This window comes from Schistocerca nitens, chromosome 9 (genome assembly GCF_023898315.1).
Source record: "Schistocerca nitens isolate TAMUIC-IGC-003100 chromosome 9, iqSchNite1.1, whole genome shotgun sequence".
Lineage (NCBI taxonomy): Eukaryota > Metazoa > Arthropoda > Insecta > Orthoptera > Acrididae > Schistocerca > Schistocerca nitens.
In genome coordinates this window covers 175,857,245-175,877,225 of record NC_064622.1, presented here as the reverse complement: position 1 = coordinate 175,877,225, position 19,981 = coordinate 175,857,245, and the positions used below count along the sequence as shown (strand labels likewise).

At 43.9% G+C, this 19,981-nt stretch overlaps 1 protein-coding gene across 1 annotated transcript in view; it reads left to right on the top strand.

Moving 5' to 3' along the window:
- LOC126203398 (aminopeptidase N) overlaps positions 1-19,981 on the top strand; it is a 320,824-nt gene that overhangs the window by 26,406 nt on the left and 274,437 nt on the right. The window contains exons 2-3 of the mRNA XM_049937703.1: positions 3,583-3,734; positions 10,257-10,452. Coding sequence (XP_049793660.1) covers positions 3,635-3,734; positions 10,257-10,452 — 296 coding nt within the window. The 5' untranslated portion in view covers positions 3,583-3,634. The remainder of the gene's footprint in view (positions 1-3,582; positions 3,735-10,256; positions 10,453-19,981) is intronic.

Here is a 19,981-nt window from a genome sequence, read left to right as displayed (position 1 = left end):
TGCCTTCCCTCGGGATAAACCCGGATGCACTGCAGTGGATATCAACACCAACCTGTGGCTCTTTCTGACCGTCGGAAATGACAGGTACAGCGGTTATGTGAGGCTCACATTACGTGTGGCCGTTGCGCGTTTGTATGTGTGTGTGTTTGTGTGTGTGTGTGTGTGTGTGTGTGTGTGTGTGTGTGCTATTTCCGAGTAAAGTGCATGCCCTTTCCGAACAGCTCATTTGCTGCACGATGTGTTGACCGTATTGATTATAACGCCCCAAATTCAACATCCACTTTTGAATTTCTAAACCCTTTGTACAACGTGTGATGAAGTGTGGTGAGGGCACTAGTAACATTTTACCTTCTTTTTGTTCACTGCTAACAACCACATTCGGTAGGTCTCTGTGTAAGCCTGAACTTCTTTAACTGCTCCGTCCCGATCATTACGTGTAATGTTCAATGTTTTATGACAAGGTTGGAAACGTACTCTCTCGAAATTTTAAGACGTAGCCCCTTTGACTGTAGACCCTCTTCCTCGTGAGTCAAAGGACACGCTAGAATGTATAGTGTAGTATCAGTTAATTAAACACGGTATGATGTTAACTAGACATTGACAACAGGATGTTGTACGGAACCTTCTCCATATCAACAAACCGTTCCACAGTCTTGATTGCTATCTACTACTTTCAAAAGCCAAAACATTGCATCCTGCGCTGTGCCTCAGAAAACCTTTTCATCATGTCTTATAGGATACGAACATTGTATCTTAAAAGAATCACAGAAGATGAAATGGAGGGACATAACATCTGATGTCCCTCAAGGATTGGTTTTTGGGCCACTGTCATTTTCCTAGATGCAAATGTTTCCCTCACACTTAACCTCCAACTACCATATGTATGAGGGTGAATTTCAGTTACATGTGAGGGACACTGCAGAAAATCTAACCCCAGCTATATATTCCATTAATAACCATCTACAGTAGGTTTATGACTTGGCCAACAAAATAGGACGCATGCTGAATATTACTAAGAACTAAATCCATGCAGTTCACGCCTCAGCGTCTCTTCAGTTGACATGTATTTGAATTTCTTCCTTATCAGAATCACTCAAGAAATCTTGGTCAAATTTTTGGTACCATTTGACGACGATTGGATGGCATTTGGTCCACATATCGCCAGAATTTCTCTGTGAATCTGTACGCAATTTAGACTTTCTCCACACTATAACCGTACTGTCCCGCGTACTTCAACTCTGGACTACGTTCCCTGCCAGCATGTGTGGCCGAGCGGTTCTAGGCGCTACAGTCTGGAACCGCAAGACTGCTACGGTCGCAGGTTCGAATTCTGCCTCAGGCTTGGATGTGTGTGATGTCCTTAGGTTAGTTATGTTTAAGTAGTTCTAAGTTCTAGGGGACTGATGACCTCAGCTGTTAAGTTCCATAGTGTTCAGAGTCATTTGAACCATTTTTTTGACTACGCTCCCACAATGTGATACACCTATTAACCGTATCACAGCAGAACTGTCTCTGCAGGAAACCCGAAACATTTTCTCTCTTCTGACAAAGCATCAGTGCTGTTGAGTACTGATGGTCTTAGCGTGGGACGACATGTGTAACCTACTCCTGGAAGTTCCTCGTAATCTAAACAGTTACAATTTCTGATGTTTCTACCTCGTCGTAAATTCCTCTGTAATTTTATTACCGAACCACCACTTTATGGAAAGACTACCCTTCCCCTTACATCTCGAAGGGCGATTGCTACACACTTTGCTTTTTCGATTCCTTCATAATCACAGTCGTAAATAGCTATGCTGAAGCGTACTGGGAAAGACTGTTGTATCTGCAGTATGGTGAACTAATTATTGGCCGGTACTTCCCTCTAATGACAGATTTTAGAACCGCATGCACGAATGCACACTAGAGACCCCTTTAAGCAATTTCCATTTTATCCAGTTTTTGTTGTTGCCTGAGTAACATTTGTAAATATTTCGCGTTCTACACGCTTTAGAAAGACGCGCAATAGGAAGAAATTACCCGAATGGGACGAGAAGAGTAGATGTGACGTACATATACGGACAAACAACTGATTATAATTTCAGAAATTGAGCTAGTCAATAACGCATTTTTCCACCTCTGACTCTTGTGAAAGCAGTTATTCGGCTTTGCATTGATTGATAGAGTTGTTGGATGTTCTCCTGAGGGATATAGTGCCAAATTCTTTCCAATTGGCACATCAGGACGTCAAAATATCTAGATGATTGGAGGGCCCTGCCAATTATGCTCCAAACATTATCAGTTCGGGAGAGATTTGGTGACCTTTCTAGCCAAGGTAGGGTTTCGAAAGCACGATGACAAGTAATAGAAACTCTCACAGTGTGCGGGTGGGCATTATTTTGCATAAATGTAAGCCCAGGATGGCTTGCCATGAAGGGCAACAAAACAGGACGTAGATATTGTCGTCGTACCACTGTAGTGTAAGAGTTCCATGGATGACCGCCAAAGGGGTCCTGCTATGAAAAGAAATGGCACTCCAGACCATCACTCTTGGTTGTCAGGCTACATGGCGAATGGCAGGCTAGTATCTCACTAGTGTGCGGGACGACTACAGACACGTCCTCGCTGATCATTGAGGCTCATTAGAAGTGGGAGCCATCACTGAAGGCAATTCTACTCCATTTAGTGACGTTCCAGGCCGTGATGACCAGCGACGAAATGTTTAGAGACGTCTCAGGCAGCGAGGGATTCCAACTTCACTGTCACCTGCCATACGGCCCGAAAACCAGGAAGAGTCTGCAGTGCTATTTCACTTCTGAGCAGGACCCCTGTGGTTGCCATCCGTGGTACCGTTACGGTAGGGCGGTATGTTGACAGTATTCTGCTCCCCGTTATGTTGTCCTTCATGAGAAGCCTTCCTAGGCTTACATTTTAAAAAGACTATGCCCTTCCGCACACGGCGAGAGTTTCTTCTGCTTTTCGCTCTTGCCAAGCTCTACCTTGGTCAGCAATATCACCGGGTCGCTCCACAATTGGGCACGTCTGGAGCATTATGGGCAGAGCCCTGCAATCATCTAGGTATTTTGACGATCTAATGCGCCAATTGGGTAGAATTTGGCAGCACGATATCCCTCAGGAGGACATCCAACCAATATGTCAGTGCCAAGCCAAATAACTGCTTACAGGGGCAGAGGTGGACCAACTTTTTCTCGACTTGCTCAACTTGCGAAACTCTCTCTTGAATATACGATCCAATTTTTCTGAAACTCTAATCGTTTGTTTGTCTTTCCATGTACGTCACACCTACCGATTTCCTTTCCATCCGGATAATTCCTTCGAGATGAATAATTTAATGAACTGATTGCTGTACATCAAGATATAGAACAAGAATACATTATTGAGGTTTAAGTCGAATTCATTTGCAGATGAAGGAGAGCTGGACTCTGGGTAAGCGCTCTGGTGCTGTGATTGTGAATATCACTTAGTACAGAAGAGAATTTTTCCTTTGCCTGTAGGCAGTCTAGGCTGTTTTTGATCTGTGCTCGGCCAGAATGTTCTTATGTACTGACATACTTTACTGACATTCCGTCTCTTACCCTGCAGGGCTGCTGATCCAGTGGGCAACTTCACGTTCCACGGCAGCGTGGTCGTCCTGATGGAATGCATGGAGGACGCCGATAACGTGACCCTGCACTCGGAGGAGCTCCTAATCGACGAGACTTCCGTCCGCCTGACGCAACTCTCAGCAGTCGAGAGTAAGTACAGCTGGCGATTCCCATACCTGTGCAGCTATCACCCAGAGCTTAATTAAGCTCGTTCTTTCACGTTTCCTATCTTGTCTATGTTCTCCGCAGACTGAGTATCGGAAAAGCAAAAATCAAAATATTTTTTCAGGTATCGGCTGATAAACGAATGATTTCTTTTTTTCTTCATCATTAGTCAACACCAACGCAGTAATGACCTATAGCCCGCAATAGTCACCATACTACTTAACTATCCACTTAGTTAATAATGCCAAATTTGACATACTGCTTAGAAAAATGCGACAGCTAAAATTTTCAGATAATGCTGAAGTGGTCTGAAAACTACTTGAAAATCGTACAGCAACGTATTGTCTACGTGAACGAAAAGTCGACCCGGAGGCATTTTCTCTCAGAAACGTCACAGGGTCAATATTGATCCCACTATTGTTCGCCCTTATACGTGAAATGATACCTCGTTGTGTCTTCATTTATGAGTCCACATCCTTGACGTAACTTCTGAATGCTAAAACCGTTTTAACAGTCCACCGCACGCTGTCAGTACTTTATACAGCTGAAATTTACATTACTGGCCTGTTTAGGCCTATGACCAGTTCCAGATGCAGTCGCTGAAATGAGCGTCATATGAGTGACACACATAAAAACAGTTCCACGTTGCACTAAATGGCTTTTTAATATGATTCTGATTTCACCGACGCAATAGTATTTTAAAATGGCCACTGACCGAAGCTGGCCAGTGATGTAATAGATGACTCAATGAAGTTCATCTGTATAAAAAAACTTGACAGCCTACAGTGATCACTTGGAATGGTCGTAGCATTCAGCACCTCGTCGGTTCTGCCCCCCCCCCCCCCTGCAAGTATCGTTTATATGCTACTATCAGCTTTACCTAAGTGGCAGTACTAAAGACAATACTGCGATCGTCCAGACGAATGATGATAAGCCATCAGTGGTGAGATGGGCGAAAAACGTGGGACTTAAACTAAATGCGAAGGAGTTCCAGTAATTTTAGTTATCCCATCAGAAATTAACGAGTTCTAAGTTTCTCGGACCATGTCCTCACATTCTTGTCGATGGTATTCCGGTACCTTCTCTAAAACAGTCAATAACTTGAATGTAACATTGGAAGAGCATCTCATGAGGGCAGAAATATACTGTCTCCACATTCTGGGAGATGTCCGACTGCCTCTATACCCTTAAAAGTTCCGGAATATATTTCCACAGGATGCGGAAGGTAAACTCGTTTTACTGAACCTCCACTATTGCGAAGAATCAGATAGGACACAAGTAGCGAGAAGACTAGACGGTTAGAACTAGCCACGATTGCTCGTGTGTTTTACATCTGCAGCACCCGTCTATTTGAGCACGCCAGCGCTTCTTTCTTCCAATTGGCTTGGTTACTACCAGACAAGTTACATTACTACGATACGCTTTGATTACTTCATCGGCTCCTTAGTATACATACGCCCCAGTACCTCACGTCAGGGTTTCAGTACCTGTCATCTTATCTAATTGAAATAAAAAGTCTCGCTTATCTAGTACCCTAGCTTTGCCCATCCGTAAAACAAAAACATTTGCGAACACCTTCTCTGTTGTTGCTGTTCTTCTCGGAACAAGCTGCCTCTGGACTCTACATAAATTAAATGTTCTTTTACTTTTAGGAGCAAGCATTTCCTCCTGTCAGCCTCATAACGTCTGCACAAAAATTACTGCGTACGTCCATTTTCGCTCTATCAAACATTAAAGCGAAATCTCCTATCATATTCCATTTATGCATTGTTCTCTCCAAATTTCCCAATCAGTCACGTCACTTTTTTCCCCTAATTTCATTAATTGTATTTTATCGCTGTATTTTATCACGTTCCTCTTACTCTCCCTTTTCCACTCTTCCACTTACATCCATTGCTGTTAGCCCTTATAATTTGAATCTGCCTGCGTGTTATTTGTCATTATTCGTGTACATCCCATGAACTATTATAAACGGTATTTTTTTAAATGACGTGATTCACCAGGCTATGTTTTAAATTACTTTATTTGCACTTTACTTTATGTGACAGTCATTTGAATAGGTTCACATTGCGAGATACGTAGTAAACATTACGTGGTTCGTTTCCCTGCTGCTCGTGATATATGTGGCATTTTAATAAGGTTGTAATGTTATCGTTCTCGAAAGAACTTTGCATGTCATGCACCTAATATTTTATAAGATGATCGTTGACGACTCTCTGACAACGATGTGTCCACACCTGTTACTATAGATGCACTTGAAAATGGGCAATGTCTGAAACTAGCTGTGCAAATAATATATATATATTTGTTTTTGTAGACTGCATTAATTAAAAAATGTTTTATAATGTTGTACAACAACAACTTTAATGCAAAATATGTGAAGTACCTGGTTAGATGTAAGGGAGACCTGATGGCCCTAGACGTCAGGATAATAAATAAATATATAGTTCGAACCGCATAAACTATTTTCCTGCGTCTAGGTGGGAGATAGAGTTACCATTCTTGTTCTTTCCGTAGCATACAGTCTCAAGTATGCATCAGTCGTGTGTGATTGTCTGTGGGCAATGCTTGTAATGTATTTTGTTGGGTTTGCGGTGATAATGATGGGTAAGATTTGAAAGGAAAGGAGGGAACGGAAACGATATCAGCAACGCCAGGGAGGCCGGTACTCTACACTCACCATCCTATCGTCGAACCACCTCCTTGTGTAACACAAGACAGTAACAAGGGGCCTTTGGATTTAACCTACGAAAAGGTCTTGGCAGCCAAATACTAGTGGTGGATATTTCTAATGGGGCTCTTCTGGATCGATTTTCATTACACTAACGTGTGCTGGCGGTCCCCTCCATGTATACAGAGTGTCCCGTTTATCTTGATCACACAAAACAACTTTCTGACCAGAATCAGAAAAAAATGTAACAAAAGAGTGTTGTTTAGCTACAAGAGAGGTATCAACCACATAAATATGACAGTCAACTTAATAAGCAGAAAATGGAGTTCTTTAACAGGATTTTTAGTGCTACGATCCATTGTAGGGCACAAAAATGGACAGAAGATTCAAAGGTGCTCGAACTGCGGTGCACTGCTCCATGCGTTCGATAAAATAATTCATCGCCGCTTGCATTGTTGTCTCCCGATGTGAATTACACGTAAACACGATACCTTCCTGCGATGTTCTCTGGAGTTGTTAGATTTCTGTGACGGACAGTGTCTTTTATGCATTCCCAAAGAAAAAAGTCCCGAGTATTTAAGTCCGAAGGAGACCGAACAGGCCTAGCCGCTATTCCTCAGCGATCAATTCTTCTGGCAAGATATCTTCGCTACAGAACACAAAGCGCACGCAAGACATAATGTGGTGGACAGCTATCTTGTTAGTACCATATAAACATTCTGGTTCTTAGTGGCTTTTCATCCAGAAGGTGACGAAGAATTCGTGTGACAGAGTTCTCATACTGGCTGTCGTTTAGGTTACCAGTGATGAAATAAGGCCCAACAGTGGTAGTACCAAGCATCATACAATAGACATTAACGCTCCATTGACGCTGATGTTCCTCCTGCTACCCCTTGTAGGTTTTTGCTGCACCAGTAACGGATGTTCTTTATATTTGCCTGTCCTGAAGGGACGTTCATAGATAAAAAGAATATCGGAGAAGACGTTCTAGGAGGCGGAGATTTCCTGGTGTGGCCAGTGAAGAACTCTATTCTGGAAATCATTCTCATACAATTCTTGGTGGATATTTGCTTGATAAGGATGGAAGTAGTGACGTGCTAGAATGCGATGTTCATTGGTTTTAGGAATCTAAGCTGCCGTGTGCTCACGTGTGGATTCACTGCTGCAGATGCGAAAACAATAACTTTTGCAGCTTCTTCTGTGCGATGTCAACAACGATAGTGTTGTCTTCTTTTTTCTCGAGGTGTCACAACAAGACGAGGAAATATCAGGTGGATTCTTGCCAGGATATCGCTCTCTGTGGAGTTATTCTGCCTGAGTAGCATTTCGCCTACTTTCAGCCACGATAAAAAAAAGCAAAGATGATACAGTTTTTAATCTAGGACTACCTCTACTGTAGCCAACATAGCGTTTATAAGTCCTACAGTCCCCTGTGGTAAAGACTTCATTTTGATAGTGACAGAGCAGTGTAAGCAGAGGCGAGGTATGGCTCCGTCAACAAACTCGAACATTTTACAACGACGGTATCAACAAACTAGTCTCTCGTTGGGAGAAAAGTGTTCCTCGCCAGGGTGACTATGTTGAGAAATACGTATGTAGACATGAGGAACAAAGATGTAGAATTTTAATAACATTTGTCTTATTTAAAAAAGCTTTAAAAATTTTCACATGAAAAATTCTGAGGCATTACTGTGCTCCTTAGATGAGCAGCATTTCCACGTTTCTCTTCGTTTGTGTGCAGTGTACACACACAAACCTTCAACTGAAGACGGCTGAGTAAATGGCTGGTGTGCATTTCTTTTGTGTATCCATTTGTTTCCTGTCAACTACAGCAAATTACGTTACCCGGGTACCTGCACTATGTGATAGTACAAGAGGATCAAAGTCCATTTTGTGTTATGCTTTCCATACGTGAATGGTAGATAAGTTTATCGAGATAACCGAATAAAAAATCTACGGTGACGTATAAGAAAAACGTACTGTTGTTCATATCTTTGTAGCGAACAAAGTTGCAAGAACGGAAATCCTCCTGGTAAATGTTCTCCTTGTTGTTAAATAACAGCTGCTTGACATCCAGTATACTATTGTAACTGACTGACGAAAGTCATGAGACAGCTCCTAATATTGTGTCGGACCTCCTTTATGTCGGGTGGAGTGCAGAAAGTCGATGTGGCGTGGACTCAACAAGTCGTTGGAAGTCCTCTGAAGAAATATTGTACCATGCTGCCTCTGTAGCTGTTCATAAGTGCAAAAGCGTTGCCGGTGCAGGATTTTGTGCACCAACTAACTTCTCAATTACGTCTCATAAATGTTCGACAGGATTCAAGTCGGGCGATCTTGGTGGCCAAATAATTCCTCGAACTGTTCAGAACGCTCTTCAAACCAATGGCGGACAGATGTGGCCCGGTGACCGTTGTTTGGGAACATGAAGTCCATCAAAGCAAACTGTCTTCAAGGAGCCGAACATGACAGTTTCCTGTCAACGATCGGTACAGTTGGACCAGAGCACCCAGTCCATTCCATTTAAAACCAGCACACATCATTATGCAACCACCACCAGGCTACAGGTGCCTTATTGAGAACTCGAGCCCATGGTTTCGTGGGGTCTGCGTCACACTCGAACCCTACCATCACCTATTACCAGCTGAGATCAGTACTCATCTGACCAGTTCATGGTTTTTCAGTTGCCTAGGATCCAACCGATATGGTGATGAGCTCAGGAGAGGCGCTGCAGGGATGTCGAGCTGTTAACAAAGGTACTCCCACCGTTCGTCTGCTGGCCAAATTTCGGAGCACAGTCTGTTGTGACTGACAATTCGCAATTTTTCACAGACACAACTTTTATTGATGTAAGTGCACAAGGTTGATGACTGAACATACCAACGAAACGTAACAATAACGAAAAAAGTCTCCTAATTGAGGCAAACAGAAGTTCACTTCTTATTTTCCACAAACGTTCGTGGTAACACACTCACACACTAGTAACAGTCCAATTCCGAGACGTTATCGTCGACGGTTGCAGTACACGAGGTTGGTATCAGGCGTGAATTGAACTTCAGGCCTCGTTCTAGCCTCTAAATACCTGTCTCCAGCCAATCAGATTTCGGCGTAGTAATACTTCCTGCAGGCCGTGGCTCGAGCTCCCTCTGCAGGAAGTACTGCTCGGAATGTCTGTTTCCATTATCTTGTATGTAAATAGCCGGTGTTTATCATGGTGCTTTTGGGTACGCCTTGCGCATTGACAACCTCATCCTCTGCAGTGTTATATGGGTTGCCGGCCCTCAGGGGCTACCTTCATTCCGGTATAACACTGTGCTAAAGGATAAGTTCGCCATGTGTCCCCCATTGATTTCTGCAATTATTCCACACGTTGTTGTTTTCCTGTTAACACTGACAACTCTGCGCAGACGCCGCTGCTCGTGGTCGTTAAGTGAAGGCAGTCGGCCATTGCGCTGTCGATGGTGAGAAGTAATACTTGAAATTTGTAATTCTCGGTACATTCTTGACACTGTGGATCTCGGAATATTGAATTCCGTAACGATTTCCAAAATGGCATGTCCTATGCGTCTAGCTCAAACTACCATTCCGCGTTCAGAGTCTATTAATCCCCATAGTGTGGCCTTAAACGGGTCGGAGGTCTTTCACATGTATCACCTGAGTACAATTGAGAGTTTCTCCAATGCACTGCGCTTTTATACTTTGTGTACGCGATACTACCGCCATTTGTCTATGTACATATTTCTATCCCGTGACTTTTATCATGTCACTGTAATACAGTACAATGTACGCAGCGTACGACGCTGACCATTCAGCGTTCTGTAAACTGATGTTCACAGACGGAACGGGTACTGAGCTGCCGGTGGAGAGGCTGTCCTTCGACCCGGACCGGCAGTTCGTCGTGTTCCACGTGGGCGGCGGGCAGCGCCTCAAGAGGGATTCCCGGTACCAGCTGGGCCTCAACTACACGGGCAAACTGGGCGACGCGCTGCACGGCTTCTACCGCTCCTCCTACAAGGAGGGCAACGTCACCAAGTGAGTACTCTACCTGGCTAACGTGGCCGACTGGAAGTGGCCGTCTTCTCTATCACACAACGACCCATTCGTGATCAGTTCTCTACTATATCACTAGGTCCTTCGAGTCTCCGTTTCCTGCGATCCATTGATTCCTTCTTAATGTTGCTGTATGTGCTATCGTCCATCATATGACGCACGACCTAGAATCTCTTCATCCACCACCTCCTCTTCCCTTCCAACTACGTGTCTGTTTTTGTAATCTTTCCTTTTTCTTCGTATACACCGACGAAAAAAATCGCAACACCACATTTTAACGTAGAGTAATGAAATTTCGGAATTACCATTGTCTAGGTAACATATTTGGGTGGTTAACGTCGTAAGGCCACAACCACAAGATAATGTACGTGCGATACAAGCCACTGAAAATGTGAAATGCTGGTACATTAATAACCGGCGTAGCCACCAGAATGTTGAATGGAAGCATGCAAAAGTGGATGCATTGTGTTGTACAGGTGCTCTATGTCAATACAGGGACGATTAATGCTGGTTGAGGATGATGCTGGAGGTCGTGCGATGATGTCCCATAAATGCACGATTGGAGATAGATCTGGTGATCATGCAGGGCAGGGAAACATGTCGACACTCTGTATAGTATGTCAGGTTACAATAGAGGTACGGTAGCGAGCGTTATCCTGTTGGAGAACACCCCCTGGAATGCCGTTCATGAATGGTAGCACAAAAGCTCGAATCACCAGACTGACGCACAAATTTGCAGTCAGGGTGCGTGGCATAACCACAACAGTGCTTGAAATCTAGTTTCGCAGGACAGAGCGGATCAGGTTGTGGATAGGGGTCAAGGTCAATTACCGTTAGTTATACAAGAACACACACAACTTTATTCCTCAAACCAATGCACAGTTTTCTCTTTAAAACAACAAAGATCAACTCACGGCTGAGTGCCCGAGTTTAAATGATTGCTTTTAAAACACCAGGATTTAGAGTAACGGCTGAAGGCCTTACTTAAGTAAAATTACAATATCTTGTCGGCTAAAGGCCGAAATAATAGAGGGTTATTACAAATGATTGAAGCGATTTCACAGCTCTATAATAACTTTATTATTTGAGATATTTTCACAATGCTTTGCACACACATACAAAAACTCAAAAAGTTTTTTTAGGCTTTCACAAATGTTCGATATGTGCTCCTTTAGTGATTCGGCAGACATCAAGCCGGTAATCAAGTTCCTCCCACACTCGGCGCAGCATGTCCCCATCAATGAGTTCGAAACGGTAAGGCTTCTGCTTTAGCCTTTTCCGTAAGATTTTCCAAACCGTCGGCTGTGGTGCGGTTAGCTCCCTGCTTGCTTTATTCGTCGACTTCCGCGGGCTACGCGTGAAACTTGCCCGCACGCGTTCAACCGTTTCTTCGCTCACTGCAGGCCGACCCGTTGATTTCCCCTTACAGAGGCATCCAGAAGCTTTAAACTGCGCATACCATCGCCGAATGGAGTTAGCAGTTGGTGGATCTTTGTTGAACTTCGTCCTGAAGTGTCGTTGCACTGTTATGACTGACTGATGTGAGTGCATTTCAAGCACGACATACGCTTTCTCGTCTCCTGTCGCCATTTTGTCTCACTGCGCTCTCGAGCGCTCTGGCGGCAGAAACCTGAAGTGCGGCTTCAGCCGAACAAAACTTTATGAGTTTTTCTACGTATCTGTAGTGTGTCGTGACCATATGTCAATGAATGGAGCTACAGTGAATTTATGAAATCGCTTCAATCATTTGTAATAGCCCTGTATTTCAGATCAGTTAAGGAAATTCTTTAAAAGCCAAGCATTTACTAATTCCGGCTAAAGGCCATATTAAGGAAAATTCAAGTTAATTCTTCGGCTGAAAGCCCAATAAAAATTTTTCTTTACATAATAAAAGAGAGGCTATAAAGATAAGCTTTTACACAGAACAACAGAAAGACATTTAAAAAAAAAAACTTGAAGCATCTCGTCGGCTGAAGGCCCAAACAATTACTAAAGAATGATTAAGGACAACCTTAAGATAAACACATACAGAACACTGCGGAAGACCGTTTCAAGAATTCAGTATAATTAAAGAGAAATTTTACAGCCAAGGATTTACATATTAAAGCCACAGATCCTGAAACAAACGCGGCTGAAGGTCTAAATACAGAGCAACAAGAATTTTAAATAAAAACACGGCTGAAAGCCTAATCTTAAAATAGTTGTCATGAAGTTCGACTGAATGCCATATACTAAACATAAAAGAGACAATATTAATACACGGATGAAGGCCTGGCACAGTACTTGCGACCAAACAAAATGACAATCAACAACAAACATTGGTGCTCAGAAGTGTTCCAAGGGTCGGCCTGTGGAGGAAACTCTAACCACAGTTTAGGTGATACAGGCAGCCAAACTTAACACTAAACAATCGGGTTGCAGCACGACCTAGGGACGGCTGACGAACCGACCAACAACCTAATCAATTCCCTCTGTCGCAATCGACCAACTGGCTATTCCAGTACGCAGACAGCATTCATCTGCTCAGTGGAAATCACAGAAGCTACACACAATACGACGTAACCATACTTGCACAAGAACTCGAACAACAGTAAAAGCGATCTGTGGTGTCACAGCCAGACACCACACGTGCTAGGTGGTAGCTTAAATCGGCCGCGGTCCATTAGTACATGTCGGACCCGCGTGTCGCCACTGTGTGATCGCAGACCGAGCGCCACCACACGGCAGGTCTCGAGAGACGTACGAGAACTCGCCCCAGTTGTACGGACGACAGTGCTAGCGACTAGACGTACGAAGCCTTTCTCTCTCATTAGCCGAGAGACAGAATAGCCTTCAGCTAAGTTAATGGCTACGAACTAGCAGGGCGCCATTAGCCTTACAGTGATTGTAATTAGAGTCTCACTTGTGTTCACCATAGAGATGTACAAGAAGAAATTAAAGATAAGTATATGAGAAGCTCCGTTCTTTTCTTCATAGCATTAATTACGTATCCTGTTCCAGTACTTCACGCCCGTCTGCGTTAGTCTAGCGTGCCTTTAAGCCACCTCTATCTACAAGGTGTTGGCCCAGCTGCCGACACATCACGATCACTGTGGAACAACAAGGACGAATCAATTCGACACACAGATAGTTTCCACAAGCGGTCGGCGACCAAATATACGTCGTCCGATGAGACGACCGACCAAACGACTAACCCAGGTCGTTCACACTCAAGTTACGTGTGTCGGCTGACTGTAGCTCCAACCCGACTCAACTCCATGTCCGTTCGGAACTCGGAGACACGACGACCCGGAGATACTGTTTCGGACCCACCCATGCAGAGGTAACTCTTGCCCATCGGTGACGGCATCTCTGCACGAGGAAGGAACCGACCCACGTCCGGCAAGATGACCAACTAACGAGGCCCAGTGGTCAAAAGACCAAATACACGTCGCCTAATGAGACAACCAACCGAACGACCAGCCGAACGACCAACCGGCCGTCGTTCCCGATCCAATCTCCTTCCGTCGGACAGTTCATGTTTGTGGCCAGCGGTCGGGAAGTACTGACTGTCCGTGCCTCACTGGCGCTCCGTCCCCATCTTCACTGCTGCTGCGCCCGGACTGAACTCTCGAAAGACGACGACCCGGAAATACTAGCGGTCGCTCCAAAGACAGTACGACAGTGCACTTATCGATAAACCCTGCTCTGCCACTCAAGGGCAAGCAAACCAGCAACTTAGTGAAGCCAGTAAATCGATTTTTTTAAAAAAAAAAGGCGACAGAACCGTAGGACAAGATGACGAGCAATAAACGGTATGACAGCGAGCAGCGCACGGCTCAGTGCTCCTGCTGTCACATGAAGTCGCATCCAGACCATAGCTCCAGGTGCAGGCCCAGTGTGTCTAGCACGCTGACAGATTAGTTGCAGGCCCTCAGCTGTACTACTTCGAAGCAACACTCGGCCATCACTGGCACAGACGCAGAACCAGCTTTCATCAGACAACACAACAGACTTCCATCCTGCCCTCCAATTATTTCTCGCTTGACACAACTGAAGTTCCAAATGGAGTTGGTTTGGAGTCAGTGCAATGCACGCTACAGGGCGTCTGACTCGGAGCTGTCCTCGAAGAAGCCGATTTGTAAGCGATCGTTCTCTCACTGTGGTGCCAGCTGCTGCTCATCTCGTTGCTGCAGATGAAGTACGACGCGCCGGAGCCATACGCCGAACACGATGTCTTCGCTCTCGGTAGTACCACGTGAACGTCCAGAGCGCGGTCTTCTTACGACCGTGCATTCTCGTGACAACCGCTGTCAGTAATCAAGTACAGTGGCTACATTCACGTCTTTCTGCAATATCACAGAAGGAACATCCAGCTATTACATGACCTCTTTCAAACTCAGTGAGGCGTTTATAATGACGCCTTTGTTGCCTTAAAGGCATTCTTGTCTAACTTCAACTCTCCAATTTCAAAGATAATTAACGCTCACTACCTAATTTGTAACCCCTATAATGACGCTGCTAGTGCCACTCTTATGGTGAGAAATTTGGATAGATATCATCCTTCAGATGAAGCACCCGTACCAACTTTCGTTTGCAGTCAGGGTGTCGCACAACACTTTCTTCGTGTTGCAATTTTTTCCATCAGTGCGTGTCCAATACAGTTTCTTTTTCTTTTTATTCCTACATGGAATAACATATACAGGGTGTTACAAATAGGTACGGCCAAACTTTCAGGAAACATTCCTCACACACAAATAAAGAAAACATGTTATGTGGACATGTGTCCGGAAACGCTTAATTTCCATGTTAGAGCTCATTTTAGTTTAGACGGTATGTACTGTACTTCCTCGATTCACCGCCAGTTGGCCCAATTGAAGGAAGGTAATGTTGACTTCGGTACTTGTGTTGACATGCGACTCATTGCTCTACAGTACTATCATCAAGCACATCATACGTAGCATCAACAGGTTAGTGTTCATCACGAACGTGGTTTTGCAGTCAGTGCAATGTTTACAAATGCAGAGTTGGCAGATGCCCATTATGGATTAGCACGGGGCAACAGCCGTGGCGCGGTACGTTTGTATCGAGACAGATTTCCAGAACGAGGGTGTCCCGACAGGAAGACGTTCGAAGCAATTGATCGGCGTCTTAGGGAGCACGGAACATTCCAGCCTATGACTCGCGACTGGGGAAGACCTAGAACGAAGAGGACACCTGCAATGGACGAGGCAATTCTTCGTGCAGTTGACGATAACCCTAACGTCAGCGTCAGAGAAGTTGCTGCTGTACAAGATAACGTTGATCACGTCACTGTATGGAGAGTGCTACGGGAGAACCAGCTGTTTCCGTACCATGTACAGCGTGTGCAGGCACTATCAGCAGCTGATTGGCCTCCACGGGTACACTTCTGCGAATGGTCCATCCAACAATGTGTCCATACTCATTTCAGTGCAAATGTTCTCTTTACGGATGAGGCTTCATTCCAACGTGATCAAATTGTAAATTTTCACAAACAACATGTGTGGGCTGACGAGAATCCGCACGCAATTTTGCAATCACGTCATCAACACAGATTTACTGTGAACGTTTGGGCAGGCATTGTTGGTGATGTCTTGACTGGGCCCCATGTTCTTCCACCTACGCTCAATGGAGCACGTTATCATCATTTCATACGGGATACTCTACCTGTGCTGCTAGAACATGTGCCTTTACAAGTACGACACAACATGTGGTTCATGCGCGATGGAGCTCCTGCACATTTCAGTCGAAGTGTTCGTACGCTTCTCAACAACACATTCGGTGACCGATGGATTGGTAGAGGCGGACCAATTCCATGGCCCCCACGCTCTCCTGACCTCAAACCCCTTGACTTTCATTTATGGGGGCATTTGAAAGCTCTTGTCTACGCAACCCCGGTACCAAATGTAGAGACTCTTCGTGCTCTTATTGTGGACAGCTGTGATACTATACGCCATTCTCGAGTGCTGCATCGGGGATTCCACGCGACGGAGGGTGGATGCATGTATCCTCGCTAACGGAGGACATTTTGAACATTTCCTGTAATAGAGTGTTTGAAGTCACGCTAGTACGTTCTGTTGCTGTGTGTTTCCATTCCATGATTAATGTGATTTGAAGGGAAGTAATAAAATGAGCTCTAACATGGAAAGCAAGCGTTTCCGGATACATGTCAACATAACATTTTTTTTTTCTTCGTGTGTGAGGAATGTTTCCTGAAAGTTTGGCCGTACCTTTTTGTAACACCCTGTATACTATAATATTGACTTTCATAAGTTTCATTACTACTACAGTTCAAAAATATTCATGACACACATTAATATTCACAAAATGTTCATGACACACTAATGAAAAATTACATGCTGTTGCACGTTTTTAAAGCATTTTTTAAAAATGAAATTTGTAAAATATTCTTAAACCTACGTTCATTTTTCTTTCAAAATGCCATTGCTTTTAAATTACTGCTATTCCTTAACATCTACAAAATTGAATCGCACTAAACCTGTGTGCCTCATTCTCTTTACATCTCAAACTAAAATTTGAACATTTACACACACAAAAAATGCACTGTAAACTTAACCTACTACTCACATACGTAAAATTTGCTCTACTGAGCGAACTTCTTTAAGTCTTTGTATGGATAGAGTCCATTGATCTCCTCAGATTCTACGTCACCCATCAAATAGCTACATCCATGTAGTATGTCTGATTTTGTAGGGCCCGGCATACACCGGTTGCCATTTATTAATCTTGTTTGCTAACAGAAATGACTTGGGACGAGTCCTTATTATCACCAAGTCACCTGGTTGATACAGTGTTACCTTCTTTATTTTCTTATCATGCTTCTCCTTTCGGCGCTCCGCGCACCTCTTTAAATTATTTAAAGTCTCAGCTATAATTTGTTCGTGAGGTACAACTTGTCTTGGTACAGTCGGTAATGGTGACAGCCAACCTTCGCTTTCATTCTTTCCAAACATGACTTCTAGTGGAGTATAACCGGTGACTGAATGTGGCAATCTATTGTGGAGTCCCTCAAAAGTCGAAACGTATTCTGCCCACTTGGTGTGGCGATTCGGAATGTAAGTTCTCATGAACCTCTTCAATTCTTTATAGGTACGCTCTACAACACTGCTTTCAGGGTGAAATCGGTCTACAAAAATGTGTTTAATATCTTGCTCTTGTAGAAACGTTTTCCATTTGAGACCAGTAAAATAGGTGGCATTTCGGATACAATGATCTGTGGTTTGCCAACATTAACAAAATAATTTGTTCGTAATTTCTGAATGAGGGGTATGGCCGTTGAAGTTTTTACGGGATACAATTTTAGAAATTTGGCGTCATATACAGCAAATATATATTTCACACCACCTCTGCCAGTGGGAAGTGGCCGTAGAATGTCAACAGAAACTAGTCGTAATGGTTTGTTAGGAACAACAGGGTGCAATTCACTTGCAGTGGGCAGGTTTGTAGGTTTCGTCCTTCAACAAACTACACATGTCCTTACAACATTCTGAATTATTCTTTTCATATTCCTAAAATGACATTGTCTTGAGAGAAGAAGAACATTTTTCAATGCCCACGTGTTCCCACGAAAGGTGGACGTGCCAGATTAAATCACTGATACATACTTCCGCTACACAAATACACCACAAGTCCTTGTTAACATCTTTCCGGTAATATAATACTCCATTATGCACAGAATAATGGCTACCTATCTGATTTCCACCCGAAGCTAGGAGCTCTTGTTTGACTTTTCCCAAGGCGGGATCTTCGTCCTTAACCTAGCCAGTTGCTTGCACGGCTGCAGGAACTTTTTGCGACAAGTAGGGTCTTTCATGACTAAAATTTTGTACTCAGTTGCCTGTTCTAGTATTGTTGTTAGCCCAGGTAGACCTTGCTGCAACCGTGACAAAGAATCAAGCACTACGTTGTCACAACCTTTTACATACATTATTTGAAATTGATATTCAAATGGTTCCATTGGCTCTGAACACTACGGGACTTAACAGCACAGGTCATCAATCCCGTATAACTTAGACCCCTAGAACTTAGAACTACTTAAACCTAACTAACCTAAGGACATCACACACATCCATGCCCGAGGCAGGATTCGAACCTGCGACCATAGCGGTCTCGCGGTTCCAAACTAAAGCGCCTAGGACCACTCGGCCACAGCGGCCGGCCCATTTTTTTCGGATCAGGCACAATACCTGTAGGTGATATTACATGACCAAGAAATTTTATTCTTTCCCTGCCAAATTTGGATTTTGCGAGGTTTGCGGTTACGCCCACCTCAGAAAATCTTTTTAGTACGCGTGTCCATGTGGCTTTCCCAATCGGCAGTAGCTATTAATAAGTCATCGACATACAACGTTACTCTGTCCAACAAATCTGGTCCCAATATTGTATCGAGTGTTTCAATGAAGACACCTGCACTAACATTTAATCCTAATGGTAAAACTTTAAATTGGTAACTTCTGCCAGCAAATACAAATGCAATGTACCTTTTCGATGATTCAGTTAGCGGGATTTGCCAATACGACGAACGCATATCGACAGAGGTCAGACAGTTAACTCCATAAAACTTCTGTATCTGTTCATCCAGGCTTTCTGATCGCGTTCTGACAGGTACAATAATTTTGTTAATATCGCGCGCATCAAGCACGAGACGTATACTGCCGACTGCTTTCGCAACTGCCATTATCGGATAGCTGTACGGAGATAGAGATGGTTCAATTATCCCCCAATCATGCACTTTTCTTTTTTCCTCCATAACTGCCTCCTTTGACCACGGGATGGTGTAGTTTGCGTGACAGAAAGTATGGTGAGGTACCACTTCGATGATATAGGTGCAGCCCTCGATAACACCGGGTTTTTCCAAAAACACATTCTCATAATCTGTAAGTAGCTGAGTCAATTCGTTTTGTTGTGCTCCAGTCAAATATTCTGCCTCCATGACTTTCATGGCTATCAGTTTTCTTTTTTCCTCTCTGTCTTCAGTAATAAACTATTTATAATATGCTTGTCTTGTACGTAAGTCAGAATATAAATTCATTACCTGTATGCCTTCGAATCTAGAGTGAAAGCTCTGGCAATATTTACCGTGCACCTACCGTGCCCTCAACAATGGCAAAATTACACGTCTACCCTCACTCAAAATGCTTACTTCCCCGCACAAGAGGTCGATTTTTGCGTCCCTCTGGCGTCAAAATTCCATCCCCAGGATGCAAGCAACACCTAATCCCTTCACTACTAGGAACGAGCTTTTCATTGCTTCATTTCCTACAGTAAACTCGAATTGCACCTGGTGCTTTATGATATGAGATTGTGGACCTACTGCGTAACGTTCCCGCCTTAGGATTGTATATTTCTGGACGGTACAACTCCTTACGTAATCTTTCTTGGACGCTGTCGAACCAGAATTTTTGCAAGAATGCACCTTCAGACTGTTGCATCATTAGACATTTTTCGGACACGTCGGTGGCCCACAGTGCCGCGTCAACTTGAATAAAGG